The 15662-nt window shown below is 40.6% G+C and overlaps 1 protein-coding gene across 2 annotated transcripts in view; it reads right to left on the reverse strand.

Moving 5' to 3' along the window:
• Positions 1-15662, reverse strand: part of LOC116949692 (centrosomal protein of 112 kDa) — a 128063-nt gene that overhangs the window by 98711 nt on the left and 13690 nt on the right. For both annotated transcript variants that reach the window (XM_076072337.1, XM_076072338.1), the window contains exons 6-9: positions 14033-14132; positions 11624-11677; positions 4384-4449; positions 1193-1279 (exon numbers count right to left, since the gene is read on the reverse strand). In XM_076072337.1, coding sequence (XP_075928452.1) covers positions 1193-1279; positions 4384-4449; positions 11624-11677; positions 14033-14132 — 307 coding nt within the window. The remainder of the gene's footprint in view (positions 1-1192; positions 1280-4383; positions 4450-11623; positions 11678-14032; positions 14133-15662) is intronic.

Raw genomic sequence — 15662 nt, forward strand, 5'->3', positions numbered from 1 at the left:
TAAGGAGACACATACAACTTCAAGATAGCAGACATCAGTAGCCAAGTGTGTAAATAAAGAAAAATGTGTAGACTGCTTAAAAATGGCAGCTCTTCAATTATCTGGACCCAGCAAGCGACACTATGTTTCAATAATCATAAGTGGAACTAAACAAGTAATCAAACTTTATTATCACATCATGGGACCTCCTTTGCCAGTACCAAAATATGATAATAGGTTTTCCCCTTTTTTGGCAACAAAACAGCTGTGTTAAGATGTTAAAACACCAAACTGAAACCTTTTTACAAGGAATCATATCTGCATTAACCACAATACTTGCGGTCAGAATGTAAACAAAAAACATACTATGATAATATATGCATTCATATTCTTGTTTCCCTTCTACGTGACTTTACCGAAAGAACCAAGAATATGAATCCGTCACGAAAGCTTTAAATAAAAAAATATATGCATTGTCTTTGAAACTGATTGATCCACGCCAGAGACAGCTTTCTTTGGAACCTAGTCTCAAATGGCGTTAGACGAGACACCTTTTGGCTCCAAAGAAAGCTGCCTCTGGTGTAGACCAATCAGTTTCAAGGACAATGCATATATTATCAGAGTATGTTTTTTGTTTGCATTCTAACCACAAGTATTGTGGTTAATACAGACATGATTCCTTGTAAAATGTTTCAGTTTGGTGTTTTAACATCTTAACACCTGTTTTGATGCAAGAAAAAAGGGGAAAACCTATTCGCATTTATTATCACAGTTCACATGTTACACAATTACACAAGACGAATTATAAAACGACTCAATCACTAGCTCAAAAATGTACTTTTTAAATTACACTCTGCTCCATGCGCAGACGAAACTTTAAAGTACATTCGTGGGCATTGTACCAAATCATTTCAGTGTAGCATTTAGCCTGACCACAGATGCGAATTAGGTTTCTCTGCAGTGCCGAGTGAAAAACTGAGCTGAGTTTGTAAACTGACAGCCTCTGCCTTATACCATAGATCTCTTCGGTACAAAGGTGACCTCTGCTAATAAAGAGAGCGACATAACTGTGAGTAGCTTTCATTAAAACTCAACAAATATAATTATACAAAAGCTCCCTCACCTTGAGGAAGGTGAACGTAGTAAACTGGAATGTTTTGGATGGGTTAAGTGCAGGGAATTGTGACGCTATTTTATCAACACACACACACACCTTCTGGATGTCGGCATCGTGCTTCTGCTGAAGTTTTAGCTTCTCCTCCTGAAACATGACCTCCAGAAGCTTGGTCCTCACCTCCAGCTAAACAGAACAAAATGGGCAAACAAATTAATCAAAAACAAGGTACAAGGTTCAATGGGCAAAACACACTAACGGCCACTTGTTTCTTAATATGGTATATGTAGAAGTAGTTTGCCAGCTCCGCAGCCACCACATATTGAAGTTTAACGGAGATGTTTGACATTTTTAGCCATGCAGGCTGTATTGTATGTGGGTGCTTCCACTTGTATAGAGATATGCACAATAGTTGAAAGCCTTTTAAATGGGGCAAAAAAAACTTTTACTTGCAGGCCTTCCCCAAAGTCTGTCTTGTGAAGGCTACTTGGCTTGAAGCATCATCTCTTTTACCAACTTTATTACCTTATACATACACAGTGAAAATTTATGGGAGTTACTGACTTATTTTTCTAAAGGACCATAAATCCCTTCTGTGTCTTTCCAACCAAAATAGCCTGTCCACCGAGGCACAGACTGAGCTACGTCAGTGCCAGCAGGCGGCCTGGCCAAAGGGACATCAAAGGGATCTCTCAGGCTTTTGCTGTGGCAATGGCAGGCATAAATCAGGCCCCGAACTGAGGGTGGTCACGGGAGGGATTTACATAGAAGCATTGTGTCCATGAACAAAATCCGCCCCTTGGACGGCACAGTGCTACTTCTGCACCCGGCCAAATGGGACAACGTATTCTCTTGTGCAAGCCCCCTGAGAATGGGGGACCAGCACCATTGCAATCTCAGGAACTGGCCCTTTCTCGGGCTCAAGGGAGATGGCTGGGATGCCCGAGTAGAGTGCGCCAAGGAGGGAGGCCTGCCAGGACCACCCCTCAACATTCTGTCCAAGACCCAGTGTATAGTTTCTGCTGGCTTTTCCTAGAGCACGGTGACAATGGGCACAATGAAATATTAAGTTGACTGGGTTGCTCAGAAGGCTAATGCTATTGTTGTAGCCAGAGCACAGAGCCATCACTGCCAATGACCTAATGGACTGCACACAAAAAAAAACCTTTGTAATTTATCTTGGTCATTGCATTTATTTTGGTAATAACTAGCTTCAGAGAACATTATTTGGCAGACAGACACAAAGTGAAGCATGTACTCAACAACGCAGCTGCGCAGACCACCATGTTGCGGTTGCATTTTATCTTTGAGAACAAAGGCCTATGATGTAATTTCCCTTTCATCGTATGTGATGAGAGGCCGTGCTGATGTTGGGGCTTCCAGGATGGAAAAAATATTTGTAGTACATGTATAATTAGACGAAATAAACGTGGGCATATCGACAATGCTGTATGTGCATTAGTGACTGGGGGTGACATCATTAACTTACCTACAATGTCGTGTCACTACACCTGTATTATTTACCTTATATCTCTCATTTCACTACATTTCCCTCGATTCTATCTCTCGTCTACCTGAATGTGTGTGCTACATGATTTTGCACGTCGCCGTCTGTCTCTCACATGTCGCTTTGATGCATAAACAAATGTAACTATTCGGTTGAGCATTTGGATCCTGCCAGAAAACTAATTAAGGCAATCTGCAAAATGGCAGACAGAGCTATGAAGTGTAATGTTTCTGACTTATCGAGAAAAGTTAAACAAAGGCTAAATAATATTTTTCAGGAGATTCCTGCAATGGAATGTTACGGGGTATTTTTACATGTGGGAGTTAACTCAAGTTCTTGGAAAAACCTCACGTATAAGAGATAGTGTTATAAAACTGCCGTGGTATATGTATAATACTGGTGCTGCAATGTATTTAACTAGTGTGCACAAAAGTATTGTTTGTGCTCATCACCATGCATTTGTAAAGTGTTACCTTTGTGTGTTGGCCGTTTAGGATTTAGACCAGAAAGATTCTCAACTCAACAAGGGGGCATCTATTCCTGGCAATCGTTGAGAAAGGGATAATACAACAACTTTGGCACCACAGCCCTGGCAGCAGCGAATTGCGCTCATGAACAATTTTTTACGGGAAACTTTAGAGCGACAATAATTAGCACATGCCCGGCCAATATTAGTGTTGCTCCCATATACAAATTGTCAAAGGAACTGATGGGGCATTCAGGCTGGTGAACCTTGGACCCAAAGGCAAGTGAACTAAACAATAGTCCAGCCTCCCAATAATAACAATAACCACACATAATAACTTCATTATTAATATGAATCAAAGCAGAGCATTAATGTAAACAAGCGGCATGCAGCTGAACTAACTGAACCATTGCAAAAGAAAGAAAAAAAAAACAGCTCATGCGTGGCCTTCTGGCTAGGCATAAAATTATCCCATTCTGTTTACAAAGACGTTAGGCTTTCATCGCATTCCAGAACAGCACTTGATTATGAAGGCAATCACTTTTTATTAAATATGTAATTTCAGTCTCAATGGGATGGCTGCAATAGAGAAATTAAACAATTCCTGACACCGAGGCAAATTGTGCCAGGCCCTGGCTGTGTCCCCGCGCGTTTCCTCTGAACCAAGGCACTTTTCTGAACACGAGGCCTACAGGGTCACACTAACCTCAGGCATACAAATAAATTATTCTCTGCACACATTTAAATGGATCTGAGCTCGATTCTTTATGCTGGTTCTTGCAGCCCCTTTTTACACCCTTCATGCAAGCTGTCCCACTGCTCAAACAATTGGATGGTGGATGCTCATTTCATGTAAACCAGTAGTGGAAATTCCATATGATTATATTGGGTCCCAGAACGATCTATTTAGACAACCACTAATAACTTACCACAAAGTGTGACCTTTATTATCAACCCCGGTTGATGGGCTGAGTCAACCAGCCAGTCTGGAAATAAACTTGCAATCTCCGGCTGTACTTCATGTACTTTGACATTAGCACCATCCAATATGTGTTTGTACGAGTACCCCAATATAATTAAACTTTTTTTAAAGTTAAAATGAATATTGTATTGCATTCAGAACAAATGCTTTTGGGCCAAACTATATTAAAGCAATGTGTACAACTGATTATATACCAATTCAGCACGTGGCAACATCGTACATACATTGAAGTACTTTTATCAAAATAAACTAAAAGAGTAAAAACATCAAAATATTCGACTGAAACTGGGAAAATAGTTCCCAAGAGCCTAACAGTTTGTTTTGCATGACCTCACCTCCTTCTTGTGCATTTGTGAAACCGTCTGTTGGTCAAGGAATGTTCCATTTCTTTCATCACCAGCCTGGGGAGTGAAGTCAGTGATACCAGACGATTCACAGTTGTATAAATGGGGAATGGCATATGAAATAAAACCTTACCTGCACGGCAGTAGTGTACAAGTTTCAGAAGCCTCTCATTTTTGTCGACAGTGGGCCATCTTTCCAACGATTGAACAGGGTCACCAGAAAGACGAAAAAATATATTTCCACGGGACAAAATTTGACCTTGTAATGTAAATCAGCGCTACAATAAAGTGTATTGTAATTCTTTCATATGGATGCTCCATAAATATGGAGCATGTTAATGAACTATACACTGTGTAACAATTTTTTCCTTGATTTCTTGTTCCTGGGTAGTAAGTGTTATTTCCTCATTGCTTATGCCTCAAAAGTAGAGAAAATGGCTATCATTCCCCACAAACTTTGCTTTTGTGACCAGGACAGTGATATTTTGAAAATTACCTATTTTCCAGAACATTCCAGATATATCTTCTTGGTTGTTTCGGTAAAGTCACGTAGAATTAAAATAAAATAATAATAATAACAATAAAAAAACAATTAAATAAAATTCTCACGACGTTTCGGCCACAAAACAAGTAGCCTTCTTCAGGTGAATAAACAGGACTGTCCAGAAGACAGCGCTCGAGTGAACATTTCCAAGCCTAGACCGCGTATTTTTAAGCTGTGTGGGCGGAATTAACATATGACTTAGCATGTTACCCAGCACCACCACCGGATCGGGGGAGGGTGGCGGCGGTTACACACAAAAAAGGAGCGAAAAAAGGAATAGGATAGGTGCGCTGCTCTGTCCTGTATTGCGTTAATAACTATGCTATAAGCTGGACTACTATACAATGTAATATTACACCTTCCAATCTAAACTACATGGTATAATATCATATCCATAGACAAAAAATTCCACCTTTGAATTATACAATGCGTTACTCTACACTGCCCTATACTTTAGACTATAAAATAGTAGACTTGTAACTTTACACTCTGTCTTATTATTATTTTATTTCCATTCTACGTGACTTTACCGAAAGAACCAAGAAGATGAATCCCTGCAGTCACGAAAGCTTTAAATCGAAATTTAACCGCCTCTATGGGGAGGGATTCCACATAGCCCTGAGATCCTTCAACAAACTCCGGGATAAGAAAGCTCAACTTATCGAGTCTCTCACCTTTCTGAAGAGATGCCGCGACTCGAAGGTAATACCAACCGCATTTACACTAACCTCTGCTGCTGTAACTTATTTTAATGCAAAACGAATTCTAACTAAAACTAGCTTCGCTCTCATCTCGGAAAAAATCAGACTTACACGCACCGAACTAGATCAGTTAGACAAGACACTCTACAAATCACACTTATCATTGACGGCAACAAGGTCTGCATCGGATTGGGAACATGTAGACAATATGACTGCCTCTTCAGCTGCCACTATGTCGACCAAATGTAAGGATAATTTGATTTCCAAATTCAACCGCCTTTCCAACAAGAAATCGGACCCACACACCGAAAAGTTGGACGTTAACAAAGTCGTAATTAATCGCAGTAACATCTCTATTTCTGATGGTCTGAAAACCGTTTTAGCTAAAGGGTTAAACTTTGCAGTCACACCTAGACACATACCAGTAAATTATATCATTGCCCATTTCGACGTGGCACTCAAGGGCCTGGGTCACATCACTGCAGACGTAGCAAGATCTGAAATCGCTGCAACCCTCAAAAACGCTAAGATGCCACCTAGCAACATCAGCAAAGACGAGCGCTTTGAATTATCTCAATTAAAAAAGAGAGATGACATTGTCATCCTCTCAGCCGACAAGGGCAATGCCACTGTCATCATGGACAAAATAGAATATAACAAAATTCAAGAACTACTCAAAGATGGCAGCTATACAAAAATGAGAAGAGACTCCACCAACAGCCTGGTTACCAAAACCAACAAAATCATCTCTGATTCAACAGCATTAATTGATCAAACCAAACAGTTCTCGTTGAAACCTTCTGCGGCCAGACCACCAAGATTATATGGCCTTCCAAAAATACATAGACACACCCCTTCGTCCCATTGTCTCCACTATCAATTCCCCCACCTACAAACTAGCTCGTTTTCTGTCTGATATCCTGCGACCTTTCACTGGAAAAACCAGCTCTGCGGTACGAAAAGCTACTCACCTGGTATCGACTATCAAGGGTATTTCCCTGTCCCCAGACGACCTGCTTGTCAGTTTTGATGTGGTTTCCTTATTCACCAAAGTTCCGGTACCTGACACCATCGCAATCATTGAAGACTTGGTTCATCAAGGACTGCATACTGATGTACCCCCCCCTGGTGAGACACTGTTTAACCAAAACATACTTCACCTGGAATGGAACTTTCTACAAACAAATTGAGGGCACCCCAATGGAAAAATTTGAAACTGATGCCATCCAGACTGCCACTCTACGCCCGACCTTATGGAAGAGGTACGTGGATGATACTTTCGTCATCTGGCCACATGGCCGACCTGCTCTGGACCAATTCCTCGACCACATCAATTCCACACACCCAGCCATCAGATTTATCATGGAGGTCGAAAAAGATGGCAAGTTACCCTTTTTGGATGTCTTAATTAAAAGGAGACCTGATGGTTCAATGAGCCACTCTGTCTACAGGAAAGCTACCCATACGGACGCTTACTTAAAACCGGATTCCCACCACCATCCATCCCAGAAGAACTCCCTCATCAAGACTCTATAGTCTATACCATAGAGCCCAATGCATTTCCGACCAGGAACACATTGCCAGTGAACTCAAGCACGTACCCCAAGCTCTCAAGGCTAATGGTTACTCCGACTACACAATCCGCAAAGCCATCACTCCAGTCACGAAGAAGGATCCTCTTGAGGAGCCATTCAAAACCATCACCTTACCCTACATTGCGGGGGTCACGAAAAATATCTCCAAAATCCTGAAAAAACACAAGATCCGGATCTGATTCATCACAGTACATAAAATCCGTGATCTGGTTCCGTCTGTAAAAGATGTGGTCCCAGACATACAGTACCTGGGCGTTTACAAACTAAGTTGCCTCTGTGATAGCAGCTACATTGGAGAAACCAAACGACATATCTCGGACCGCATCCTTGAACATAAAGCAGATATTGAAACACGGTAGGACGAACTCCTCAGCCGTGGCAGATCACTGTTATAATTCAGTAGGCTCACATTACATTGACTTCTCCAAGACGGAGGTTCTTTGCAAGCCATCCGGCTACCATGAGAGATTTGTTCATGAGACCATCCACATATACAAACACAGAGACAATTTCAACCGAGAAGATGGATTATGGCTTAGTAATCATTGGAAAGATGTTATAAACCATTTTGGTTCTTAATTGATTGTATTTTACGGTGATCTCCAGACCGAAGTCCATTCGCTGGCACTGCCTCTTAATACCTTTCACACGATGGTCAATGGTATAGTTTATAGCATGTTGTATAATAATAAATAGTATAACATCGTAATGTTTAACACAATTCATATGGCAATATATAGTATCGTAATTGTATAGTGAATATACAGCAGTGTGGCATATAGTGGGGTTGATAAAAGACATAGTGTAAAGTTACAAGTCTAATATTTTATAGTCTAAAGTATAGGGCAGTGTAGAGTAATGCATTGTATAATTCAAAGGTGGAATTTTTTGTCTATGGATATATTATACCATGTAGTTTAGATTGGAAGGTGTAATATTACATTGTATAGTAGTCCAGCTTATAGCATAATTATTAACGCAACACAGGACAGAGCAGCGCACCTATCCTATTCCTTTTTTCTTTCCTTTTTTCTGTGTACCCGCCGCCACCCTCCCCCGATCCGGTGGTGGTGCTGGGTAACATGCTAAGTCATATGTTAATTCCGCCCACACAGCTTAAAAATACGCGGTCCAGGCTTGGAAATGTTCACTCGAGCGCTGTCTTCTGGACAGTCCTGTTTATTCACCTGAAGAAGGCTACTTGTTTTGTGGCCGAAACGTCGTGTGAATTTTATTTTATTGTTTTATTTTTATTATTTTATTTCCATTCTACGCGACTTTACCGAAAGAACCAAGAAGATGAATCCCTGCAGTCACGAAAGCTTTAAATCGAAAATTCCAGATAGATTCAGTGCTGAGCAAACTTGGAGTAACTTCTCGAACATTCTAGAACTTTCCAGTAATATAAATAGTAGTATAAATACAGGGACCTTAAGCCCGCCAGTTCAATTTAGTTCCAGCTGCCTAAGTGGATACATATCTGCATTTTTCTGAGATGGCATCAAGAGGCTGCAAGCATCCGACAGACTCATTTTGTTAAGTCTGCGGCCAATTTATCAAGACAAGAGCGAAAAAGTGCTCTGTGGAAGCATCTGCTAAGATGAGAATATTATTGTGTTATTTTATTTTATCAATTTATTATTTTATTCTCATTCTACGTGACTTTACCGAAAGAACCAAAGAAGATGAATCATTGCAGTCACGAAAGCTTTAAATCGAAATTCATCTGCTAAGATGTGTGAGGCCTACAAGGCATATTTCGGCATGCCTGTCGGGGATCAAGACAAACCCTGGCCACCTCATTTCACCTGCGAGCAATGCAAAAAAACTCTGGAAGTTAAGATGGACAATTGTTGCTCCGAATTTTATGTTATAAAATTTGTTCACAATTTAAAAATGGTAAAAGTTTTAATTTTTGAATGTTTTAAATTTTTCAATGTTATTGGAAAAAATATATATATGATATATTAAAAATGTTCCAATAATTTATTATACATTAATCATGGGTGAAATAAATGAATTTTTGTATGATGGTAGAGGGGAAAAGAGAGCCATGAAGTTCGCTATCCCAAGAATTTGGTGGGAACCCATTAACCACTCAAGCAACTGCTACTTCTGCATGGTGGACCCTTGCAAACGTCAGACTGGCAAGAATGCACCTGCTATCACGTATCCGGACCTTCCTTCATCCATCGCCCCGGTGCCACACTGCCATGAGCTCCCCGTACCCACTCCTCTGGAGAGAGAGCAGCCGTCTTTAGAAGAGAGCAGCAAGTCAGAGAGCGAGGAAGACGTTGTAGAGCCAGATGACAATTTCGGAGGCGGAGTTGAGGAGAGAAACCCATACTAGCCCAACCAAAAAGACCTCACCGACTTGATCAGAGATCTTGGTCTCACCAAGTCCAATGCCGAGCTTTTGACGTCTAGGCTCCAGCAGTGGAACTTGTTGGATGAAAGTTTGCAAGTCGCAGATCAGAGGAAGCATCACCAACCTTTTTGCGGCTCTGCTTCTGCCACAATGTGACCAGTCTGTTCGAGGCAATCGGAATCGCCTGTAACCAGAATGAGTGGCGCCTCTTCATTGACAGCTCATCCAGGAGCCTCAAAAGTCATGCTGCTCCATAATGGTAACAAGTACCCATCTCTTCCCCTGGCTCACTCGGTGTACCTCAAAGAGGATTACAACAGCATCAAGACCTTGCTGGATGCCTTGAGTACGGCTGGGAGGTCATAGGAGACTTCAAAATGGTGGCATTCATGATGGGTCTCCAAGGTGGTTTTACCAAGTTTCCCTGCTATCTTTGCCTTTGCGACAGTAGGGACACCAAGGCGCACTACCACAGGCGGGACTGGCCACAGCGGACCGAGTTCTCTGTGGGGAGGAACAACGTCAAGTGGGAGCCACTGGTGGACCTCCGGAAGGTGCTGATGCCACCACTGCACATCAAATTGGGCCTTATGAAACAATGTCAGAGCTGTAGATAAGGAGTCTGAGGCAAAGGTCATAGCCGGTGTCTTCGTCGGACCACAGATAAAGAAGATCCTGGAGTGCAATGAATTCCCCAAGAAACTCACGAGTAAGGAGAAAGTGGCTTGGGACAGCTTTGTCACAGTGGTTCGTGGCTTCCTGGGCAATCACAAGGTCGAAAACTACGTGGAGCTGGTTGAGGCTGATGAAGAACTACGGCACAATGGGCTGTAGGATGTCCCTCAAAGTCCATATCCTTGATGCTCATTTTGATCAATTCAAGGAAAACATGGGAGCTTACTCGGAGGAGCAAGGTGAGCGCTTCCACCAGGATATGCTGGACTTTATACGCCGCTACCAAGGACAGTATAACGAGAACATGATGGGCGACTACATTTGAGGGCTGATTCGTGAAAGTGATTTACAGTATAATCGTAAATCTCTAAAAACTACTCACTTCTAAATCTTTTGTCATAGCTTTTGTATTACTTTAGTATAAACACATGTTCATTTTGATTCATAAGTTGTTGTTTTCTGACTTTGTGAACGAAAAGACACAAATTTGCCCGTTTTCTCATTGAAAATAGGTAAATTTAAAAATATCACTTTCCTGGTTACAAAAGCAATCTTTTTGGGGAATAACAGCCATTTTCTGTACTTTTTGGCATAAGCAATTACAAAATAACACTACCCAGGAACAAAAATTGTGTTACAAAGTGAGCTATCATTGATTAAATTATGTGACAGAAGTGGAATTTAAACAATCAGCTTACAAATGGCAAAAAGGGACGATTAAATCATGAAGAATATAACTGTACTTTCAATATTCAACTATCAACAATGCCGTGGGATGAAACCTTGATAAATATTGTGTATGTAAAAGCAGGCCTATGCACAAATAATATACAACAGCCCAAATATTTATTGCATTAAAATCATATATTCATCGTATCTACACTGATACATGACATTGACATTGGAGCAGCATAAAAAAAGGTAATGATGAATATATAACTGTTCACATTAAAATGGTGTCGGAAGCTATTTTGCAATTGTTCTGCTCCAGAAGTTTTGCTTTGAAGAGGGAATGGCAGGGCCTTGTCCCAGCGGTACGCAGGGCTTGTAAGACCAACACAAAAGGAACGTTATTGCATTCAGGTGAGTTACTACACAGAAGAACAGTGTCTCAAGCTGGCTGATTTTATCACCCGATGAAAACCAACGTCAGGCAATCATCCATATCTTTTCATTTTTGCAAAAAAGTCTATAATAATAATATAGAGTAGAGGGGGGGGGGAGCTGGGTGTGCTTTTGAGCTCGTAACAAGTGGTGCCAGTGTGCGCGGCGAACTCTGAAAAATTAATCATCACATTGTGTCAATCATTGGACAACAGCAGCTGAACTCAACTCCAAAGTATCTTACCCCAAACCGGCTGTCAAGGTCACTGTCATCAGACGAGAGTCCAGTGTGATGGTCCTGTGCAACGAGAGGACGGAGCATTCATCATTCCATCGCCTGCGCACGTTGTGCGTGTCAGAGTGCACCCGTTGGAAGCACACGAGTGAAAATTCCACTGCTCATAAGTGCTATACCGTTGCATTGTGTTATTGTAGAGCATGCCAGTGCGTATTGCAAGCATGCGTATAATTAACCGTGGGCTGTCCTTTTGGTAATGACCGTTTTAATGTGCTGCTGTTTTTCTTAAGTCCTCATATATTGTTCCTTGCTTTGTATTAAATTGTTCTAAATAAGACAACGATGAAGACATGCAGGGACCCCGTGATGTTTTTGATTGGGCTTTCACCTGGCTTCATTATAGTCAACTTAAAATACCTGTACCGTCTGGAGAACAGAATGGTGTTGTAGAAAAGAGGACTGTAAGATAATAAGGCATTGTTGAACTCCCTCACATGTGTTCTATAGTATAATACAGCATCATTAACTCCAAACATGCATCACATCATTATTGTTTTATTCATAAGCTTCCATCTTGTTTCATTGCTTCTGTATATTTTGCTGTTGGGTGACACAAAGGAATTCATTACAATGGCCAGTGTTTGAAATCTCTCTATTAGTAGAAGTGCATGACATTCCACATCCAATAATCTGCCCGAATGCAATGATGTATATGATCATTCCATTTAAGAATTCCACTTTATATTACTTATAGTATACAATTATATGATATTGCTTTGCGAATGCAGTTATGCCTTAGAATGTTTACTGAGCATCAAGATTGTTAATTTGGTTGTGGTTGTTCAAGCACTGCTTGTATTTAATGACACGTTTTCCAAAACGCAAAATCAAGTTGTATGTTAAATAGAAAAATAAAACTATCATAAAAATATCAATCCTGTTCAAAAGACCATGTCCAACAATGGTGTAAGCTTGGGAGAGCTAAGCAATCAATTATAGATAACTGTAGGTAAAAAATTATATGACCAGCAACTGTGAAATGAAAATGAATCTTTTATCCGTGGAGGTCTGTGTGTGAGGTTCAAACAACCAATGGCATGACACTAGAAAGGAACAAAATTAAATTGTGCTCCTTTGAAGAGAGGTCTCTTTGCAACTGCTGTTTTAGTCCACGCTGCATTCCTTGCGTTTTAGAAGTAGAAAGAGCAATAGGCTTCCTTTGATGATATGTCTATCCAAACGTATTAGATTAATACTGTGTTATGAGTTTAAATATTTCTGGGGCACATCCAGCAAAGCTATTACATTTATCTGCCTCAGACTCCCTGGGTTGGGATTTTTTTTACATTTTACACTGACAGAATTATCATTTCTCTGGCAGAGCACCAGTGAGTTAATAGAAGAAGTAATCACCGTCGTTCATAACTTCGGAATTCATTCTGCAAGAGGGAAGTATTCATTGTGCCATAAAACTTTGTTGACATGCGGCATTCACAAGTACGCTTATTTGAAAACACATTTAGCTGATAGACATTCCTTCTAAATTAGCTTAAATTAGTGTTTGATTTTGAAACCAAAGATAACACCTCCGATTTTACTGTTAATTCGAAGACACTTTAAAATGCAAAGGTTTATACAGCAACACCAACAAAAGGAGTGTGCAGGACTCAAACGCCAAATACAGACCACAAGGCCCTGCCCAGCCATGGACACGTGCAAGGTAAAGGAAAGAAATAAACACTGGATTTGGTCACTCGGGGTATGGAGCTGCGCAGCCCTGTATCAAAGACCCTCATCGGTGTAGCTTTACCATAATTGGCCCACTTGACTCATAAATCATTACAAACAAAATATCACCACCTGTATCATTATTACAGCACTTCCGCAACTGCTCGGGGTTGTTCTAGGTTCATGAATCCTTGTGTTTGTATAATTTAAAATGCCAAAGCTCATGTGAAAGCAAATTTTGGAACCAGGACTGGATCATTTCAGCATGTGGATTGTGCAGTGGCAGAGATGAATGTCACACAGGCAGTGTGACCCCCCCCCCCGTCCACCCCCACACCAACCCCCCTACTAACCACTCCTGCGCCTTCAAATAAAAAATGAAAGTTTGCTGCTCATGTGCACTGCACTACCTCAATTTTACCGAATAAACCACTGGGATGTAACCCAGGACATAAGTATTCCACACACATCCTGAAAAAGACCCCATATGTGCAGTTTTTCTTCAAACGCTATTCAACATTCATGCACGGATCAGCTGCCAATTGATATGCCACTTAAGAATAACAGTGAAATCCAGACGTCTAAGAATTGGTGGGCATTGAAATTCTGAGCCGTCAGTACCTCGAAGGGAATGGAGCTGAAAATAATTAAGCTATCATGCATGCAAACCACATACACCATTCTTACCTGAGTCCTCTTGAAGGATCTCTTCAGAACAGGCCCAAGGGCAGCACTTTGGGAAAGAGCATGCAGCTGCCTGGAAGCTCCCTCATTTTCAGAACTTGTCCTATGGTACAACATATCTTACATCAGTAGCAGAAATGTGTACACTAGCGGAGTTAGAAAGAGGTCATGTTTTTTTACATTATTCAATAAACGATGGAGCCAGATGGTGCTAATATTAGGATGCCTGACAGGGGTCAACTTCGCTTGTCATCTTTCTAAGGCTGATAAAGTACACTCTTGTGGGAAATCAAGGGTGGTCATCTTATGAAATGACTGAAGGGAATGTGGAATTTTGCCCCACTGTCTCAGGTCTGCCAATGGAGGTGAGTGCTACCTCAATCGCTTGTTTGAGCAGGAAGACACTTTTACTTTCCAGCATTTTCAATAAACAGATCCAAGTAGTCTGTTCTCCTATAACGCATTAGTTGCGTTCCTGAAGAACACTGCGTTATGGAAAAATCACATTATAATAAATAATATATTATGGGGTAAATTACAGTCCGCAATACCACGTGAGATGCGTATACAGGCTGAACAAAGAGTGAGGCGAGTGGGTAGCATCAAGAAGCATCCAGCAGCATCCTGCCTGGTGTGATGCTACGCCGAGACAGCTGTACAACCGCTTATTCCTAATCGTGCGACGTAGTTCTGTTCACTCAATCGCGTTTTATCCAATTCGTATCCGTGTTATAAAAAAATGTGTTTCCAAATATATGAATCGCGTTCCATCCAATTCGCATTATGAAAACATGAATTATAGGACAGACTGTACTGTAATGTTCTTTAGCAAGCAAATTATGTTATGCATGTTCAGAGTTATTGATGCAGTGTTATTATGTCGAAAACAAGATGAAATCAGACCAATCTCTTTCCACATGATAAAAAAACACATTTTAGATTATCAGTCTCTATGCCATTTCAACAAATATTTTATAGACCAATCCTGAACCGGTATTTACTTTGAGTCTTGTCAGCAGCCTAATGAATGTTAAACAAATGCTATGAAAAAAACGAATTGTAATGTCACGAATAATTGTGGGATAAAAAGTAAGCTCATTAAAATATAGAAACATTATAGTCCATCGGCCTATAAACCACATGAACATTTGTTTAAGGGAGGTGAACTGTAGACTGCTAAAAGTCGAAACCAGCATGAAGGTTTGCCTACATTAACAAACCCTGCAGGGTTAAACAACGAAGCAAAATGTTTACAGGCTGATGGCGAATAATGTTATATTTTTTATAGGAGAGATAAACGTATATCTGTCGACATTTCATCATCAAAAAATCCTCGACGACAGTGAATGAGTTATTTGTATACCGATTCATCTCCTTTAGGGCTCAAGTTGCCTCTCCCTGAAAAAGAGCATTACAGCTAAAACAACCATTGTGAATTTTTCATGACACTTTTGATTATGGTACCATCACTTGTTAGTGTATATGCCCATGATGAAGTGGCACTTTGGACTTAAAGTCATTAACAGTATTATATTTACACTTAATTTGGAGCACTGATAAGTTTTGCTTTGCTGCTTGTGCAGTACTTCTACTTATTGCTATTGTGTTTTAATCGAATGTTTGTTATTTTAAT

Source organism: Petromyzon marinus, chromosome 37 (genome assembly GCF_048934315.1).
Source record: "Petromyzon marinus isolate PM22_M1 ecotype Great Lakes invasive population chromosome 37, UKy_Petmar_22M1.pri1.0, whole genome shotgun sequence".
Taxonomy (NCBI): Eukaryota; Metazoa; Chordata; class Hyperoartia; order Petromyzontiformes; family Petromyzontidae; genus Petromyzon; species Petromyzon marinus.